This window comes from Maylandia zebra, linkage group LG23 (assembly GCF_041146795.1).
Source record: "Maylandia zebra isolate NMK-2024a linkage group LG23, Mzebra_GT3a, whole genome shotgun sequence".
NCBI classification, from domain to species: Eukaryota; Metazoa; Chordata; class Actinopteri; order Cichliformes; family Cichlidae; genus Maylandia; species Maylandia zebra.
Window position 1 is genome coordinate 13,210,206 of NC_135188.1, and position 18,062 is coordinate 13,228,267.

The 18,062-nt window shown below is 38.9% G+C and overlaps 1 protein-coding gene across 4 annotated transcripts in view; it reads right to left on the bottom strand.

The window, feature by feature from the left end:
• Window positions 1–608: 608 nt before the first annotated feature.
• The window catches only part of gabrg3 (gamma-aminobutyric acid type A receptor subunit gamma3), a 91,132-nt gene continuing 73,678 nt past the window's right edge, over window positions 609–18,062 (bottom strand). For 3 of the 4 annotated variants that reach the window (XM_076880346.1, XM_004552806.2, XM_004552805.3), the window contains 5 exons: window positions 16,559–16,696; window positions 11,608–11,760; window positions 11,334–11,357; window positions 8,863–9,062; window positions 609–7,877 (listed from right to left, as the gene is read on the bottom strand). In XM_076880346.1, coding sequence (XP_076736461.1) covers window positions 7,596–7,877; window positions 8,863–9,062; window positions 11,334–11,357; window positions 11,608–11,760; window positions 16,559–16,696 — 797 coding nt within the window. In that variant the 3' untranslated portion in view covers window positions 609–7,595. The remainder of the gene's footprint in view (window positions 7,878–8,862; window positions 9,063–11,333; window positions 11,358–11,607; window positions 11,761–16,558; window positions 16,697–18,062) is intronic. The other variant, XM_076880347.1, reaches the window with a different exon arrangement.

An 18,062-nucleotide genomic window follows, 5' to 3' on the forward strand; every position in this document is an offset into this window, starting at 1 on the left:
AGACGGGTTATGGTTGAGAAATGAACATTCAATGCACGGGCGACAGATCTGGTTGACATTCCTGCTGTCAGCATGCCAATTGCACGCTCCCTCATTGCTTGTGGCATCTGTGGCATTTTGCTGTGAGACAAAACTGCACATTCCAGGGTGGCCTTTTGTTGTGGGCAGTCTGAGGTACACCTGTGCACTACTCATGATGTCAGATCAGCATCCTGATGTGGCACACCTGTGAGGTGGGATGGATTATCTCAATATGGCAGATGTGCCCACTACCACACATTTGGACTGATTTGTGACCACTGTTTGGGAGGGATGGTTATATTGTGTATCTGGAATGAATTTTAGGTCTCTACGTCCATCCCATGGGGAATGGGAGCAAAAACAAAAGTGTTGCGTTTATATTTTTGTTCAGTGTAATATATTTAAGATGTAAATTAATCCAATGATTATATTTGAATTTCAGTTAAAAAAAATGTCTGTTCCAGTTTGAGCAAATGCCCTCCGCTCTATTCCTCTGTTCCAGGTTGTAAACGCCTTCAAACGTTAACATTAAAACATCAGAATCAAGCACAATGATGTTCATTTATGAAAAAGAAACTTTATTCCATATTTTGTGGTCCTCAGTAGTAATGCACATTTTAGATATAAAAAGAACCGTGGGTATGAAAATAGCATGAGCATCGGAAATGGACTGTAGATGCAGTGGAGCCAAAGGAGCAAAAACAACAACCCAACAAAAGAACCCAACTCACAGGACACCACGCTGCAGAGGAGTACAGTCTCAACACTTGCACTTGACTATACCACTGAGTAATGAAACATCTATTGTATGTCACACTTGAGCCACAAATCTGAAAACCTAAAGCAGGAGAAAAGTGTACAGTTCAATTTGTGTTAAATAGGAGAGACGACCAAAATATGAAACCACTGCTGAAAAAAATCACTGGCGAGAGCAAAAACGTGGCTGTAAATGAAAGCTTGTGGTAGAAAAAACACTGTGTACATCAGCAGAGACTGAAGCCTCTTCAGCAATTACAGAAGCTGTTAGTGGGGTTTCTGCTGCAAATCATACAGCTGTGGACAAACTGGAAAAAAGACACAGACCACCTCAGAGCATTTATAGGCTAATTATTACTGTTACACTCATAGATTTCATTCCAATGACACTTCACTGTACTGCACTGAGCACATGGAAAGCATTTATCAAAAAAGAAAAAAAAAAGTCCAGCTTCCTTGAGCATTATTTCAGCCGTCGGAGAAGAATATGAAACAGAAATGTCTTTGGCTTGTTTGTCGCAACAATACTCCGAATGTGGCTTTGAGTAAGTTCGGTGGTTTGATATACTTCAGCTCATCAAAGCTGCGCCGATACTGCAAAGATTTTGACACAGCTTTCTTTGCAAGAGCTTTCCCAGCACATTGGTGACGGATACGTTTCCTGTCTGTCACCAGCTCAGCCTCCCCATCTGCCTGAGACCTGCTCATCCTCAGATGACACAGAGCCCAGAGCTGGTTCACCGGTTCAGTGTGGAGTCACACACATGCCAGTACTGGCCCAGCATCAAATCACAGCCTGTAGCTCTCCCTGTGTTTACCCCTTTCCTTTCCAGCAGGCTCAAAAGTTAATACCAAATAATTTGGGCTGTCCATGGAAAACTAGAAAATATGACATTGATGGTAGAAATTAGAATTTTTCAAATGCCACTGGAGAGAGCACACGGTAGAGTCAGTGGAAAATGACGTCTCAATTTAAAAGGGCACACTATCCGGTCGTTAAGTGATGACGTGACGAATCCTACTTCCGGGCCTAAAGTAGTCTGCGTTTAATATGGCTTTTGTGTTAACATGTTTAATGTTTTTATTACCGCTAATCATTTATTTAAGCTCAGTTTTTAAAACCTTAGGATGTAGCTACAGCCCAGCCCATGCAGCAGTATATGAATGACTAACTTCGTATTGTGGATGGATTATCTCAGTTGTTCTCCTGGCTGACGTTTGGTCCTTTTACAGCATCCTGCCATGCGATTACATTTGTTCCTGACCCCCGAGAACACTCAAGTTAACTTTTATCGAGTGGAAAAAAAGTTAGCGTGTGTATATTATGCTAACATAGCTGTGTCGCTAGCGGTCACGTAGCACATCATTATATACCAGCTAGCCAAACTTCAGTAACCCTACAAACATCACTGCTTAGTTTTCTGTCTTCATTTATGTTGGAAGTGATAACAGAGCTGTACGTTTTAATTTGTTTCCAAAACCCCGCAGTCAGGACATGCTATATTGTATTTAGATAGAAGCTACCGAGCAAACTTCCTGCTAACTTCTAACTCCGTTAAATGTCATAAATTCCGTTTTCATGGATGCCTGGATGTTAAACTCAATTGTTACACCTGGTAGAGCAGAACGCTGATCATTTTATTAAAGATGAAAGACTTTAGACAGTTTTTCAACTCTCAGTAATGCCATAGTGATCGTTTGATATATGGACCTGCAGCGGAGTTTAGGCCCAGACACGGCTAGTGACGTCAGACTTAACGACCGGATATTAGTTTTCATTATGCTCAATAAAATCATAGCTTTGTGCCTCATGGAGACTCATAAGTGTTTTATCATGTATATCATGAAAAAAAAAAGAATTTCTTGATGGTAGACAATTCTTCAGAAGTGAAGCCAAAATATCTCAATTATCTTAGTGGTGACACGGCCAGCTGGAGTTTAATTCATACATGAGCCAAACAACATGTTTTCTGTCATATTCTTCATTTTTCCACATGAGGTTTGTTTTGGGCAGCTTTGCTGCAGAAATAAACGTGTTTACAGCCAGCCTGGCTTAAGCAGCTGCTATTGTTCCATAATAATTGCAGTGGAGTTGTTCTTGTTTTTTTAATTAAGGCTTGAAGTTGTACATTATTAGGTGTGTGGCTGCTTTGAGTGGCTGGTGATTGCTGATTTTGCCACTAGATATCTGCTAGATTTCACCTCAGCCAATTTTGGCCACTGAGTTAGACCTCTATAGCATGTTTGTGCGTTTTTAAGGCAAATATCAAAGAGATTGCCCAAAATGTCTGCGCTCCCGATTTGGTAAGTAAAATTGTAGTATTTTATAGTGTTAACTGATAACTCTGCAAGTTTAACATTTTCACAAATACAACAAAAATTTTGTAAATTAAGGTACACATTAGAGTCAAAAGGGCCAAAAAACTATTTATATTTTAATGTGACAATTTATCATTTGCCTGTAACTGTAAATGTCTGACTTTTGACATCTGCTATTTAAAAAAAAAGAAGCTTCGATCGAGGCTTCACTATCCAATGGGTGATGGCAGACATACGAGCTCATACGTTCATACATTGAAGGTTAACTAAGTTACTGTTAATATTATACCTAGTGACCTAAGAGCTCAGTGACTCAATGCAGCCAGAAACTTACGTCCTAAAAATATTTTTCACTAGAAATGATAAAAATATGAAATATTCTGTGTTAATTGCAAACTGTCATGTTTTCCAGACCCAGGTCATTACTGCACAGTTACAAATGATCAGTACAAGATGGCTCTGCCAGTATTTTGGCTTCACATTTACAGTTTAAAGAACATCTTCCATTTTTATGTAAAGTCCAGAGATGAGCTCTGACATAAGTAGCAATACACAACCCCTACAGAAACGTCCGAACATCATACAGAGCCAAGCTCACAGTAACGTTTGACCTGTTAGTGAGTTAAATGATACCACTTCCATGTCTGTTTCTGTTGTTTTAGTTTCTGTTGCCTGATAATACAAAGCGTGGAGAGTCCATGAACAGGCAGATCTCATCTGGCAGGTTAAACTGACCGACTGGTGAATCCTGGTGATTCTGCCGGTGAAACAGAACTAGCGTGAGATCCCCTTTACATGTCCGCCTTTTTTTCAATCACCTGTTTGACAAAAGCAAAGCGAGGCCTCCAAGAAGCAAGAACTGAAGCATGTGTTTGTTTGTTTTTCATCTTTACATGATAATGTAGTGTAAGAGTGTAAGGTAGAGCACCACTCAGAAAATCTTATTGCATCGCCCTTCATGTGTCAGCAGAAGGGAGTCGGGGCACTGTCACATCTGGGCAGCTCCGCTAACACAAACATGGATCATAAAAGTACATTTTTGCCCCCAAATTAGGACAGAGAAAATGATACGTGGCTGTTCAAGTTGAGAAATAAAAAGATCAAAAGAACTGCTTTCAGCATTTTGTGTTTGTTGAAGAAACACATTGAGCACGCAAACCAACATTTTCATTTTCATTCATTTTAGCTGCTGGCATAGTGGGCGGCACTTTACACCATTCTTGACATAGTTTACCCTTTTTCTGTGTGGAAATCCTGAAAATGTTCTTTCAATATTCTTTTGCAAGTTGACATTTCCCATTTAAGATGTCATTTAATTAAACTGATGCAAATAAAGAAATAAGAAAAGCTCTGAATTCATTATTCACGTATGCGTTCCTGTACCATAACTCAGTGTCAACGCCGGTAGAGTGTTTTTCCAGCATACCACACCGTGCTGTTTCCTCAGTATTAAAACATTAAAATAACCATTTTAGGGTTGCTCAGGCGTGTCTGAATAAACAAATGAGAGGGCACCTGTGTGAAATATTTGGCACAAACATAGCAAATATAATTAAAAGAAAAAAGCTGAAAAAGGGATATAAAAAGTTCCGACTTGGTTTACTGCCAAAAGCAAAGGAGTAACCGTTGCTGAAGTGAGGTCTTCACCACGCTGAGGTTATTTATCAGAGGTAAATACGTCTTTCTGGTGTTCGTCTCAGCTCAGGGTGGGCTACACTAAGGCAATTCAACGGTCGCTAATGCCAGGTGGAAACACGGAAATCAAATTATGATACAAACAGTCCATATTAAAACTATAACTCTATTTCTAACATAGCCTCTTCAGCGTAATTGTAACTGTTTATTGCATGCAAACAGAGATTGGTGATTGTAATAAGCAGGATTATTGTATTTGTGCCTACAATTATGTACCAGTGACACCCATTATATTGAACCTAGGCATTAGTTAAACAGCAGAACAAACACTATTCTTTGCCTAGTTACTTTATCTAGTGTGCGCTAAGAAGTGGCTGCTGTGTGACGCCAATACACGGTGTGAATATGCTCATGTAGAAAAAGAACACTTCCATTATAAGCATGGCTGCCTCGGCTCCCAGGGTGTTTCATCTCAAAGGAGCCCAATCTGTGACAATCCAGCTGGTAGACATAAACAGTTTTGTTGCGCCTGCTGCCTGTAAATACATTTAACCCCAAAATTTTCCACCTCCAAAGCCTCCACATCTTACTGCAAATGTAAAAGAAAACTTCAGGTTCATTCCATATGTGTGACTCACATTGATCAACAACAACTCACTGCTAAGGTTTCTTTTAAAGGAAAAATTACACATTCTAGAATATTTTGCCTCCGTGTCCAGAGTTAGATGATTGATTGAAGCAGGTTCTGGGTTTCGTTTGGCCTGTTATAACCTGACCTGCTGTATTATTTAAGCTCTTTCATGTTATTGTTATATGCTTTATGCTACTGTTTGGTAGGTTGCAGTCTTGTATATTTTGTCTGTGCTGTCTCTGGGTTTTTATTAGATAAGAGGGAAGCTGGTTTTTATTGTTTTGGTGGGAACTTAAAATGAGTCTAGGTCAGGCCTAGCATCCCTGGATATTATAAATGTTATTTGTGTTAATAACTGCATATTATTAATCTGGAGCTGGCATAGCTTTATTAGATCCTTCTTGCATTAAAAGTTGATGAAGTTTTACTTTTTTATGACATACTTTATTTTGTACCAGGAATATGTATTTAAATTCAACCTTAGAACACGAGTGTTGGGTGATTTTAACTCACACAATGAATAAATATCATTTAGTGGTAATGTCCAATAGAATTTTTATGGTAAAAAAAAAAAAATATTAAGCAGATCATTTTCTCCTCTCAGAATAAGTGCTTTTGTGTTTCTCTCGCTCACTGTTTTCTGTAATGCAGGGAGACTGTGCCTTCACCAGACAAGGCTCACATGTCTCAGGACTGGGTGGACCGAAAAACAAGCTCCCAGTTCCATTATTTGTATTTTTTGTTATTCATTTTTTTTAATGATTCCTAAATTTTTGACTTATTCTAGAGCCGTTTTATTTCATTAGATCATAGGGGAAATAAAGGAAGAGTACTTCAATTTGTTATGTATTGTTGTACTTTAATATATTTTGATGGAAAGTATGTTTTATACTTAAATATAATGTTACAAAACTGCACATTAGTGTTCTAGAGTTAAATGGGATAATTTTAACTGAAGCCACATCTTTGTCATGTTCCTACAGATTTATTGGTGTGACTGATGTTGGTCCTGCCAAACTAAGTGAAGCAGAGTAGACTTATTCTCGTATGTGCAAAAACCAAATTGCAGGGAGGAAAAATTCATAAACTCCAAGACGATAGTCTTTATGCTAACCTAAACGATCCAGCTGTGAGCTCTAAATTCATATATAGGTCCTGGAAGAAGTCTTCTTATCTAATACAAGGAATTCAACAGGTGTATTTCGCAGAATATAGTAAAAGCACGTCTTTCAAATGAAAGTATTTTTTTCATAAGCGCATACATGTGGTTGTTGATCTCTGTTGGCTGGTCTTTTGTGCCAAAGACAGACTTTTCTTCAGTAATTTAATTTTCCTCTCCCCTCTGGGTTTAGAATAAGTAAAACCCACAGTTTGACTTGTTACTATAGTAACACAAACAGTATAAAGAACCATTGAAAGAATTGGTTTAACACCATAAAATGTATTAAAAATATACCAGTAAAGCACACGCTGTTATCTTGGCTGTCAAGTTCATTTGAATCGTCCTTTTACCAGCCTGATCTTTATAACATACAGAGAACTCAAAGTGTTGTGACGAAGGAGGGATGAGCCATGTCTAGTGGCTGAAAGTCATAATGAAGTGATAAGAATCTAATAATCCTTTGTGTTTTCCAAGAAATGGCCATTTTTTAAATGGGGTTCTGAATGAGAATAGCCATAATCAGTCAAAGCCAGGCTCTTCTATTTTTCTTAATAAATCATTATTCCCTGATTATTGTAGCAGATAGTATCTACCCCTCCAGAGGAAGGCACTATGAGTGGTTTGAACATCCTTGGATTTTCATCATCTGGATCTGACTGATGACTGGATAAAAGCATTCCCTACAACACAAGCCATCCTCCTGACTGAGGAGTCTGGGACACATTTTCTTCTTCGTCTTCAAGTCGTCGTTAGTGCACTGTCCATCCTGACATCCCTCTGTGTACAGCATATGAAGAGAGTCACTATTGTGATGTATTCTCATACCTGAAGCCACTGAGGCTGAAATCTCTGCCAGGCACAGGGCTGCACACACACACACAGACACAGACACACACACACACACACACACACCACAAACACACAGTCCTCCTGACTGTGTTTTCATCTCCAGGTAACTTCTTCAGGGTCCACAGGAAAGAGTTTATTTGGTGTTACCTTTTATTCAGATTGAATTACCTCTGTTAAGCTGCACTGTCCATCTCCTGAAACCAAGCAGGCACCCTCAGTGTGCTAAAGGTAGAGATAGCCTACCCAGTAGACGATGTTGAAGAGTAAGAAGGAGGTGGGGAAAAAAACGCGGGAGTATGCGTCCAGTTCATGTACATCTATGTGGACGCGGCCTCTCCTCCAACCGCCTTCTTTACACTCCTCGAAACAGCAGAAGAAGCTCTGGCAGTCTTTTCCGTCCAGACACTCGTAGACACAAGGGTCTTCAAATTCCTGCCAGTACATGGAGTTGTTTAAAGCGATGACTGTGTGTGGAGGAGGTCTCACATCGAGGACTGAGTAGTTCTGAAAATACAAGAAGTCTTTTGAGTACCAAATGCTTTCCCCCCATCACATTAGAAGGTTTTTTTTTCTTAAAGCAGAACATTGTCCAGAAAGTTTGATGGTTACAGATCTGAGGTCCAATTTGTAGCCATTTAGTCTCAGTAAGATTAAAGTATTCTGAGGGAGAATAACTTACGTCTTTATATCCATTGATTATGTTTTTCAACTGTGTGTTTTTGTACCCTTGTTAGGGCAGCTCAGTCTGGACAAACTCTTAACATGTCTAATATCTACATGTTCTCCAGACATGAGGGAAATAGTGAGTGCAGCAGTGGCAGTAAATCATTTTTGCCATAACACGGGCAGTAGCCTCTTAAAGTCCGAATTAAAATGTCTTTATATCTATTTTTTAAATAATCGTTCATAATAACCTCCCCTGTAAGGAAACTTTGAGGCAAAATGAAAGAGTAAAATTCAACAGCTTTCCACCTGTTGATTAATCTGCAAGCTGTCAGAAATGATGTCTAAAAATCTGACAGGGAACGTTTTCACACTGCAATCATGATGCTGATAAAAGAAGCTGAAAGATACTTTGTAGATACTTTGCTGACATGAGTGGACGAACTAAAAGAACATCTGAGTCTGTTGTGTGTCCACTAACAGTGTCTGGAAACATTTTCATGTGCGACACTAAGTGTAAGATGAGAGCACAGGACATGAGGTAGACTCTGTTCTCGCTGTATTTGATGGCCCGCCTGTCCTGTAAAATAGTGATGGTCCCATCAAAGCGCGTAGATAAGGCACCATCACATCATCTCATCTCTGAGCACTTTTCTTACTTCAATCCTTTGATAACAGAACTGAAGCACTATCAGAAAAAAACTACTTTTCTAACATGTGACAATAATCCTGTGCATACATTTTACCGTTTTTTTCCTCAGAGTTCACCGACCTAACTCAGTGAGACTATTTAACACATCTGTTTGAAATGCACAAACTAGCTCACCAGTCTTTTCGGTTCCATGTAGCTGGGTCTTCGAACGCTGTACGAGTAGTAATTTAACGTAGCGTACTCCATCAGAGCAGCAAAGACAAACAGGAAGCAGACGGTGACAAAAAGGTCCATGGCGGTGACATAAGACACTCTGGGCAGTGATGTCCTGGCCACAGTACTGAGAGTGGTCATGGTCAGAACTGTGGTTATACCTGAAGGACAAACAAAAGTCGTCTCAGTCAAACACAAGTTTTTTGGATCTGTTTCCACTTGGAATGTGACTTTGGTCCAAACTGAGTTTTGTTGTTTGCGCTTGCTAACCACATCACTATAAAGTGACACAATGCCGACATTAAAATCTCTACAGACACTTGAGCTGGTGATGCAGAATTATAACAATAACTGTGGAAAAACAACTCAAAAAAGCATTGCGTGTTCAGTGTCTCAGACAGTCCGGCAAAAGCCAGGCAGGACGAGGATTACACAACCGAGAGATTCTCATCGACATAAATATCGACACATCTGTGAGGTGATTGCCTCGAGATCCTTTATGATCACATTAGACGCTGAGACGCAAGAGAACACTGATGGTTTCATTTCAATGAAAGTGCAGCACTGAAAACACCGATGAGTACACAAAGACAAGGTAGTCGCAGTGAAGAGATCAGTGATACTGTTGCTTTAAACACAACAGATCACCACAAGCAAAGAACCCATTTACCCATTCGTTAAAGTTGCCTTTCAGTGCTGATCACCAGCTCCACATATTTAGTTTTGGACTCTAGAGTAGCTGTGCGTGTTCAAAACAGGCCTCTCAGTTCATCCTCTGTTTTAGTTCTATATATTTTCCTAGCTCCATCTCGATTTATGGGGTGTAAGGCAGGTGTGGGTGGGTTGGAGCTGGAGCGTATCCCAGCTGTCACCAGGTGAGAGGTGTACAACCCGTTTACCAGTCTATCTATCACAAGGTTAACAAAGGGACAATGAGAACCATTCATATCCAATTCAGAATCACCAATTTATCTAACATGCATGTCTTTGGCCTGTGGGAGGACGCCAGGAGAACGTGCAGACTGCACATGGAGAGTTCCAACTCAGGAACCTCGTGTTGTGAGGAGACTGTCCTAACTCCTGTACCTCCTCTGTATTATAAATAATAATAATCATGAGCAATCATACTAATAGCACGTAAAAACAAAAAAAGTGACAAAGTAGGTGACTGAATCACTCGAATGTTTTTGATTAACATATCCTTTGTCAGCACCAACAACAACACTTGTGTTTGGGGTTTGATGCGACTGATGGGCATGAAGAGTGATAATGAGCAACACGTGTGGGAATTCATCCCATGTAAAAATTACAGAAGCGTATTTACGTGCAGTCCTCCAAACACACAGTTATTTCTTATGTTGTATTAATTCATATTTTCCTATTAATTGTCGTGGCTCGCTCTGTATTAAATTAGTTACAGTAGGCCTTTATTTTATTTTGCTTGTGCTATTTAGTCGTGTTAGAAGCCAAATGTGTCATTTATGTGACAAACGATGAATTAATTAGATATAATGAAGACCTCTATCCCTCCAGCATCTCTGAATAATTTCATTTCTTCGCTCGCCAATCTCGCTCCTCTGTGAGCTTTAAAGAGATGCCTTTAAAGGAAAAAAAAAAACATCCGTTACTGTTTCACTGAGGTTCCTATGGTAACAGGCTGGCCCCATCTATTTTAGGCGGACATCTCGCACTTTTCCTTTAGCCTCTGCTTGCCACAGTGATTACTCTTACCTGACTTCTGCTGTTGCTGTGACACAGAGTTTTTCCTCTAAACAACAGCATGAAAAGCAGGCTGGATGAGAGGAACGTCTCGGAGGCATTTTACTTTTTACTGACAGCTTAAAGTGTGAAACTATGAGGTTCTGTAAAGAAATGTTCATAGAGTATAAGCATGCTACTAAACAAAGTTAGAAGTGTAAGTGTTTAAGTCAGCTGAAAGGTTTTCTGACCTTGACTGAGTCCTAAAGGGGCTTTATCTTTACTCCCACACTGGCCTGGCTTGCCAGATACATTTACAATCAGCTTACATCTAAGATCCATTCATTATCTTCATTCTTCTTCCCGACTTGCAAGCGATTGATCGGCATGCTTTAGAGCAAAGATGACAGATTAAAAGCACTCGTTCATTTTCTAACTCTGTGTGAGCGAACAGTATCGAACACGGTGATGGTGGGCGATACAGGGAGCCTTGTGACACCGAGCTGTAGCATTTTCCTTTTTAGCTCCAATAACAGCACATTCATCAGCAAAAATATAATTTCACACAACAGTGGTAAAAACAGCTTACACAGCTACATTTAGAGGGCTTATAAATTTGAAATTTTAGTGGTTAAACTCAGCATTTTATCCAATCCTTTAACTCAAGGCTGGGTCAATATTTCCTCACTCAGATGTGAATAATGGAGAAAAAGAGAGCAAATAAAAATTGTTACCTTCACAAAAAATGTTCCACAGGACTGCACAACAACAGAAAGCATGCACGAAAGAGAAAAACACAAAAGAGCAGACAGATGGAGTGATTTTAGTGACAAATATCTGAGAAGCACATAAAGATGAATCCTCAAAAACACATAACCAAAAAGTGCAAACTTAAATCTTGTAAGTGGGATGTTGAAGTAATGCTTCCTGTATTATTTCCATGTATTTAATGCGGTGCAGTACTGTTCCTTTAAAGACAGACCCTCAGGTGTCATCAGTTCACTGTACCTAAAGCTGTTCTGGCTGGAGTGGCATCTTTTTTAATCCAGAAGGACACCCAGGACAAAACCACAGTGAGGATGCAGGGGATGTATGTCTGGATGGTGAAGTAGCCCATTCTTCTGCTCAGGTCAAAGTACACGGTCATCACCACGTAGTCGCCTGTGTGTGAAAATAACAACCATGTGAAACTTCTGGATGGTTCAATCAGTTGTTCTGATCATGTAAAAAATTCCACACAATGGGGTGGTTCTTTTCATTTCGATATTAAGTGCAAAAAATAAGACATGTTAAATACTGGTGCAATTAACCATTAACTACATATCGCAAACCTTTGGTAAATAAGTTTACAAGCTTTATTTAAATATTCTCCCCCCTATATGTTGCGACTTCAGAAGGAATTTCATGCAACAGGGTCAGTTGTGAAACTGTGACTTCCCATACACTCTGTAAATAGAAAACACTTTTTTTATGCCAAACCCAGTTTGTGCCGGGGCAGGGCATTAGTAAATCTGGCCAAAGAATGCAAGCTGAAACAAAGATTGTGGAAAAGTCCACAAATGTCTTCTTCTTCTTTCTTTTTTTTTTGTTGCAATCCCTGCATTGTTACCATTTAAATAAGTACATAAATGGCGATCGTGGCTCAAGAGTTGGCAGTTCGTCTTGTAATCGGAAGGTTGCCGGTTTGAGCCCCGGCTCCGACAGTCTTGGTCGTTGTGTCCTTGGGCAAGACACTTCACCGGTTGCCTACTGGTGGTGGTCAGAGGGCCCGGTGGCGCCAGTGTCCGGCAGCCTCGCCTCTGTCAGTGCGCCCTAGGGTGGCTGTGGCTACAATGTAGCTGCCATCACCAGTGTGTGAATGTGTGTGTGAATGGGTGAATGACTGAACGTGTAAAGCACTTTGGGGTTCTTAGGGACTAGTAAAGCACTATACAAATACAGGCCATTTGCCATAAATGTCCCAAACAAACCAACAAACAGCAGTGAGTGACAACAGCTCGCTGTGAAGCAGCTAAAAAGATTAATAAAATAACCTTTAAGGTCACTTATCATACACGAGTTACACAAGTTCCGTTTAAATGTGCAAACAGTTTTTCAACTGCATTAAAAAAAAATGGTCTAAAAAGTATATCAAAAGTGCCCTAAACATGCATTTATTTTAAAGGCCACCAGAGGGGCGTGATCCGTTGTTGCAAAAATACTTTCTTTTTCTGTATAAATAAATACGTACTGTTTCTGGTTTATGGGCTCAGTAACTTATATCAGGTAATGCTGATTAAAACATCAAGTTCATTTTGTACATTTCGGTCATTCCAAGAGGAAGATTATCCAGGGTATGCTCACTGGCTAATGACTTCCCGCTTTCCCCTTCCCCTTATCACATCTGGTTTAAAAGCGCAAAGATGGCAATGGCTAAAAAGCTGCTATCGAGGCTTCATAACAAGACTTGATATACAAGCCAATATGTGATTTCTTGTATGCTGTCTGTGGTTTTACTTCAGTCCTTTAGATTTGGTGCAGTAATACATTATTTGTATATGATTTTAACATAAATTTCTAATTAGGATTAGGATTCAACTTTGTCATTACACATGTATAAATACAGGGTAACGAAATACAGTTTGCATCTAATCAGAAGTGCAAGAGCAGAAAATGCTATAAGAGTAGATTATATACAGATAAGGGTAGTATAAATTGTGGAATAGTTATGAACAGATTATGTAAAAATAAGTTAAGTATACAGATGTTTATATTGCTATAGCATTAAATACTGGTTTTACAGTTTGGCTGCCTAATCTGTCCAATTATGGCCCAGTATAGAATGGATGAAAACCAGTGGTGGCTCTCCAACACAAATCCTGTAGGATTAATATTGACTACTTGACCAAAAACCAGTGTGTGACGATGAGCAACGTAGTCTGCATTTCTACCTGCACATCAGATTAATCACTTTGAAGTGTTTTTTTGGCTTATTCATTTATATATTTATTTGTGTGTGTGTAGTTTATACTGTTAATGAGTAATTATGTGATAATGACATTTCAGGCCATGTTACAGAATAATAACTAATAATAATTAATTTATTATTAAATAATAATTCCAATAAAGTAACAAGTATTAACTTTTCTTTTCTTTTTTTTTTTTTAAACATGGCAAATGAAAAGATACTGTTGCACATGTAGCCAGGTGGAACTGTGAGTTAGGGTAACACGAGAACTACAGACCAGAATCATAATCATCACTTTGTTTTCCACCTGGCTGACAATCACATGTCTTTAAAGACAGCAGGCAGGCAGCGGGGAGTAACATGTAATCTGTCAGCCATTAAAAAACAAGATCAGGTAATTCTACTGTTGAATCTAATAAAGGCAGCACTGTGCAGTGAGCCTCTATTTCCCAGCATCACAGTCAGTGTACTTGCCCTTGCCCTCAATGGGCAGTATCACTGTGAACATGTATAAGGATATTTAGATACGTGACAGTTAATGGAAGTCTGGTCATATAAAATGCAACAGTTCCAGTTAAAATTTCTTCATTGATGGTTTTTGCCATTAATTTATTTTCATTAAAGTTTAATGTTCTGAGAGATTGTTACTAATTATCAAATTTATGTTGGCACATATATAGATGAATTATAAATTGCTTCGTTCGGATGATAAATGAACGCCTCCAGAGGAAATCTGATAAGCGAATATTGAGAATTTATTTTTCCTTTCAGGTATTTCTACAGTGAGTAATGAAACTTTCCTCAGTTTGCCTTTGAAAAGAGTCTCACAGCTGCTTGTGAATTATTTGCCTGCACACAGACCCCTGAATACAACACCACAGAGTCGAACATAGATTACATATGGATTACACAAAGACACAAAACACGGAGACTAAATCCACGGAACAGCTGCAGAAAGTTCCACAAGATGCTTGGAACAAATGACCTGCCTCATTTTATTTCTGCTTACTGCATGTTGTATGAAGTATCTTTACTTTTGGAAGAGTTTTTACTTAATTTTAAGAGCCAAAAACCTCTGAACAGTACTGTATAGCATTTCTAAAAATACAAGAGCTGAGTCAGCCTTATGCAGATCACATACAGCTTCCTGTGAATGCGGGCCCTTATAAATTATTTCTCTCTACAGCCGATGTTTAATATTACTGAGAGGAACACTGAAATACATTAGAAAAAGTTATGCTTTCAGTCAGTGATAATCCATGAAGTTAACTACTTACACCCTAAAAGAAATTTGCTGACATAACATCAGAACCCGTTTTCGATACTACATATACATCATTGTCATTTCTTTTTTTTTGTAAAACCTTTTCATCCGTTTACACTCTGTAATTGCTTTTCTGTATTTTAGTATCAGCGTCTGTGGTAAAGTAATTCCAAACGTTTTCATTTACTGTCATGTTAGTGACATCAGCCTCATCTCCCAACCACACAGGCAGTGAGAAGTGTGAGTGGTGTAAATGCTGGGCTTCATCGAATATGTCAAAAAAAAAAAAAAAAAAAAAAAAAAAAGATAAAAAACTGTTTGTGGACACAGACGTTCACTATTCCTACAGTAACTGGCAACATTAATGAAGGCAAGTAGGGCTGAAATTAAATATATAAGAATATATATAAGAATTTTATGAATATGAAAAAAATAAGTTTTTTTTACTGCCATTATGTCAGCAGACTGTAACAAATCTTAAAAGATGAGAGCGTCCTCAACGCCTCTGAAAGCCTGTGAATGCGTTTCAGCATGAATGCTGTTTTCTGTGGTACTGATGCACAACAGCAGTTGCCCCTTGACTCTTTATTTTAGTTAAAAAAAAGTTATGGAAGTTTAACACATGTTATGGAAATTGATTTTTTTCCAGTGGAAATCCAAACACTCTCAAGTACCGAGTCCACCAAGTCAGCAGGTGACAACACAAACTGCACACAAGACAAAAAGTAATAGTGACGTGGCTTCGAAAGCGTTGGCAATAAAGCACACTAACATTAATAAGCTGCTACAGTAGCTAGTTTGCCATACTTTGAAACCTTCTAGATGCAAGTGTGATAATGGTGTCCTGGACCTCATGCTGATGAAGCATTACTTCATCCTCATGGAACATCCTGCGCGTTCTTCTTTTTATTGATTGCTGTTATCTATAGTTTGCAAGATGATGCCAATTAGTCTGCAAACACTTGCCAACTAACCACCAACTGGTTGTGAAAGAAAACCAAAAATCAAACCAGAAACGGAAAAAGTGCCTTTGAAACCAACATGTTTCAAAAGGTGTCGATTTTAGTTTGAAGGTGAAGGGCCTCTATTTCCTGCTAGACTTTTCAGTTTCTTTACCACTTCACGAGGAGTTGATGAGTATATGTATTATATACTTATACATAATATTATATATTTTTCCTATGGTCATCTTCACCCACTTTGGGAACCACTGGGCAAAAACGCGTTCAGTGAACTGTATTTAATGACAGATGGAGAAATAAAGAGCTGTATTTTGGGGACCTTTACTGTTTGTAATCTCAGTGTAAACAAAAAGATAACAGTAAGTGGTCTAACTAATGAATATGTATTTATCTTAGTAGGGACCTCCCAGGGACAGCAAGAGTTTGACTTTGCAGTTTAAACAGAAAGAAGTCATTTTTCATTGACAAACTGGATGAAATCCCGCAGTGGGAGTGGAAGGCAGTGAAAGTCCTGTGAATATTTTATCTGTTGTTTCTTGCCAGATTTTCTTATTATTGTTGCCGTTTCTTTTCTGAGCATGATAGTCATCTAATATCCCAAATTAGTCTCCAAACAGTTTGGCTAAACATGATTTTGTAACACAAATCGTTGCACAATAAAAGAATGAAGGAGTGGAAATGAAGCGGCACTGTCTCAATGCACGCTGACTCCAAATATCAACCCATTTCCAGCCTGTTAGCAGCAATGTTTACGAATGTTAAACAGATGAATTTGTGCTTCTTTACCTGCTGTAGTCTTTATGACGTCTGTAGTGTTCCTCAGGCCCATAAAATCAAACTGGTACAGACGCCAGGACTTTTGGTCAGCCGCCTCCACAGAGTTCTTCCTCCACTTGTAAATCATTTCATCTTGTGGGTATCCATCTGCAATTACACAGAGCATATGTGTGTGTGACCCTTGGCACTACATGTCACATCCTAATGATGGATACCCTGTGCAGACAGACCTAGGGCCACCCGGAGCAACATTTGTCTTAAGGTGGATGCTGGCTAATGAAAAGACTGGGATGAGGCAGAGGCAAAAATAAAGCAGATTAAATGAAAGCTTTGGTTCAATAAGGTAGTGAGTCCATCTAAATGTTACGTCTGACCTTCACGAGCTGCACACAGAGCCTGGAAGCGCTTTTACAATTGATCATGTGAGGTTAACGATGGGTTAATGATTCCATTTCTGCTCTGGTGTCATGCTAGCCTGAATCTTTAACACACACATAATCATTTTAAGTAGAAAGGCTAACAAAATTATGATCCTGCCTGACAGCAATTTGATTTAATAGGGTTTCAATTAACAAAAAACATTAACCGTGAGGGAACTGCTAATTGTTTTCAAACATGCTTGATGAATGACTTCTATTAACATTTTCCACAAGTCTTCCATTCGCCATTAATGCTGTCATTAAATATTTACCAAACCCTTCGTAAAACTAAAAATGTATAGAATACAACATCTGTTGAGAGCACCGTTTTACCCAAACTAACTTCATTCATGGCCTCCTACACTGGATTTGCATAAAGCATTAGTAATGGCTCGAAGATACGTAATGCATCTGCAAGGGAACAAAATCCATATAATGCACATCAGCAAGAAAGGTTACAATAGTTAGCTAAAAGTATATCATAACAATGTAAAGCATAATATAATTCAACATAAAACAGGCTGATTAAAAGCTTGACTCTATAAAAATATCTTCAGCTGCTTCTTTAAAAGAGGAAGTAGAGTCTGTGCTGTGTAGAGAGAGCAGAAGAGAATTCTACAACCTTGGTAAAACTGCCTGAAAAGTCCGATCCCCACAGGTTTTAGAGCTGTTAGTGGGGCCAGCAGCAAAAAGTCTGAGGTTTCAGCAGGTCATGATTTACTGGGGAGATCCACCATGGAGGTCTTAAAAGTTAAAACTAAAAATTTAAAATTAATTCTAAAATGTTTGGTAAAACATGAAGAGAAGCCAAAACTGGAGTGGTGAGTGATCTTCTGTTGGCACCAGTTAAAAGTTCTGTGACAGGATTCTGCACAGTCTTAAAATCTGAAGTAAAAAGACTGTTACAAAAATTCCAAATACGAAGAGATAAAAGCATGAAAATTCATCTCAAGTTCAGCCTTTGACACCAGCATGATTGAACCGAAAAGTCTGAAGAAGCTGATATGCCATCTAATTTAAAGCAAAAGAATCAGACCCAAAAGAGATCCCTGAGGTACTCCACGAGGCAGAACGGTTGTTTCAGACGTCAGCTG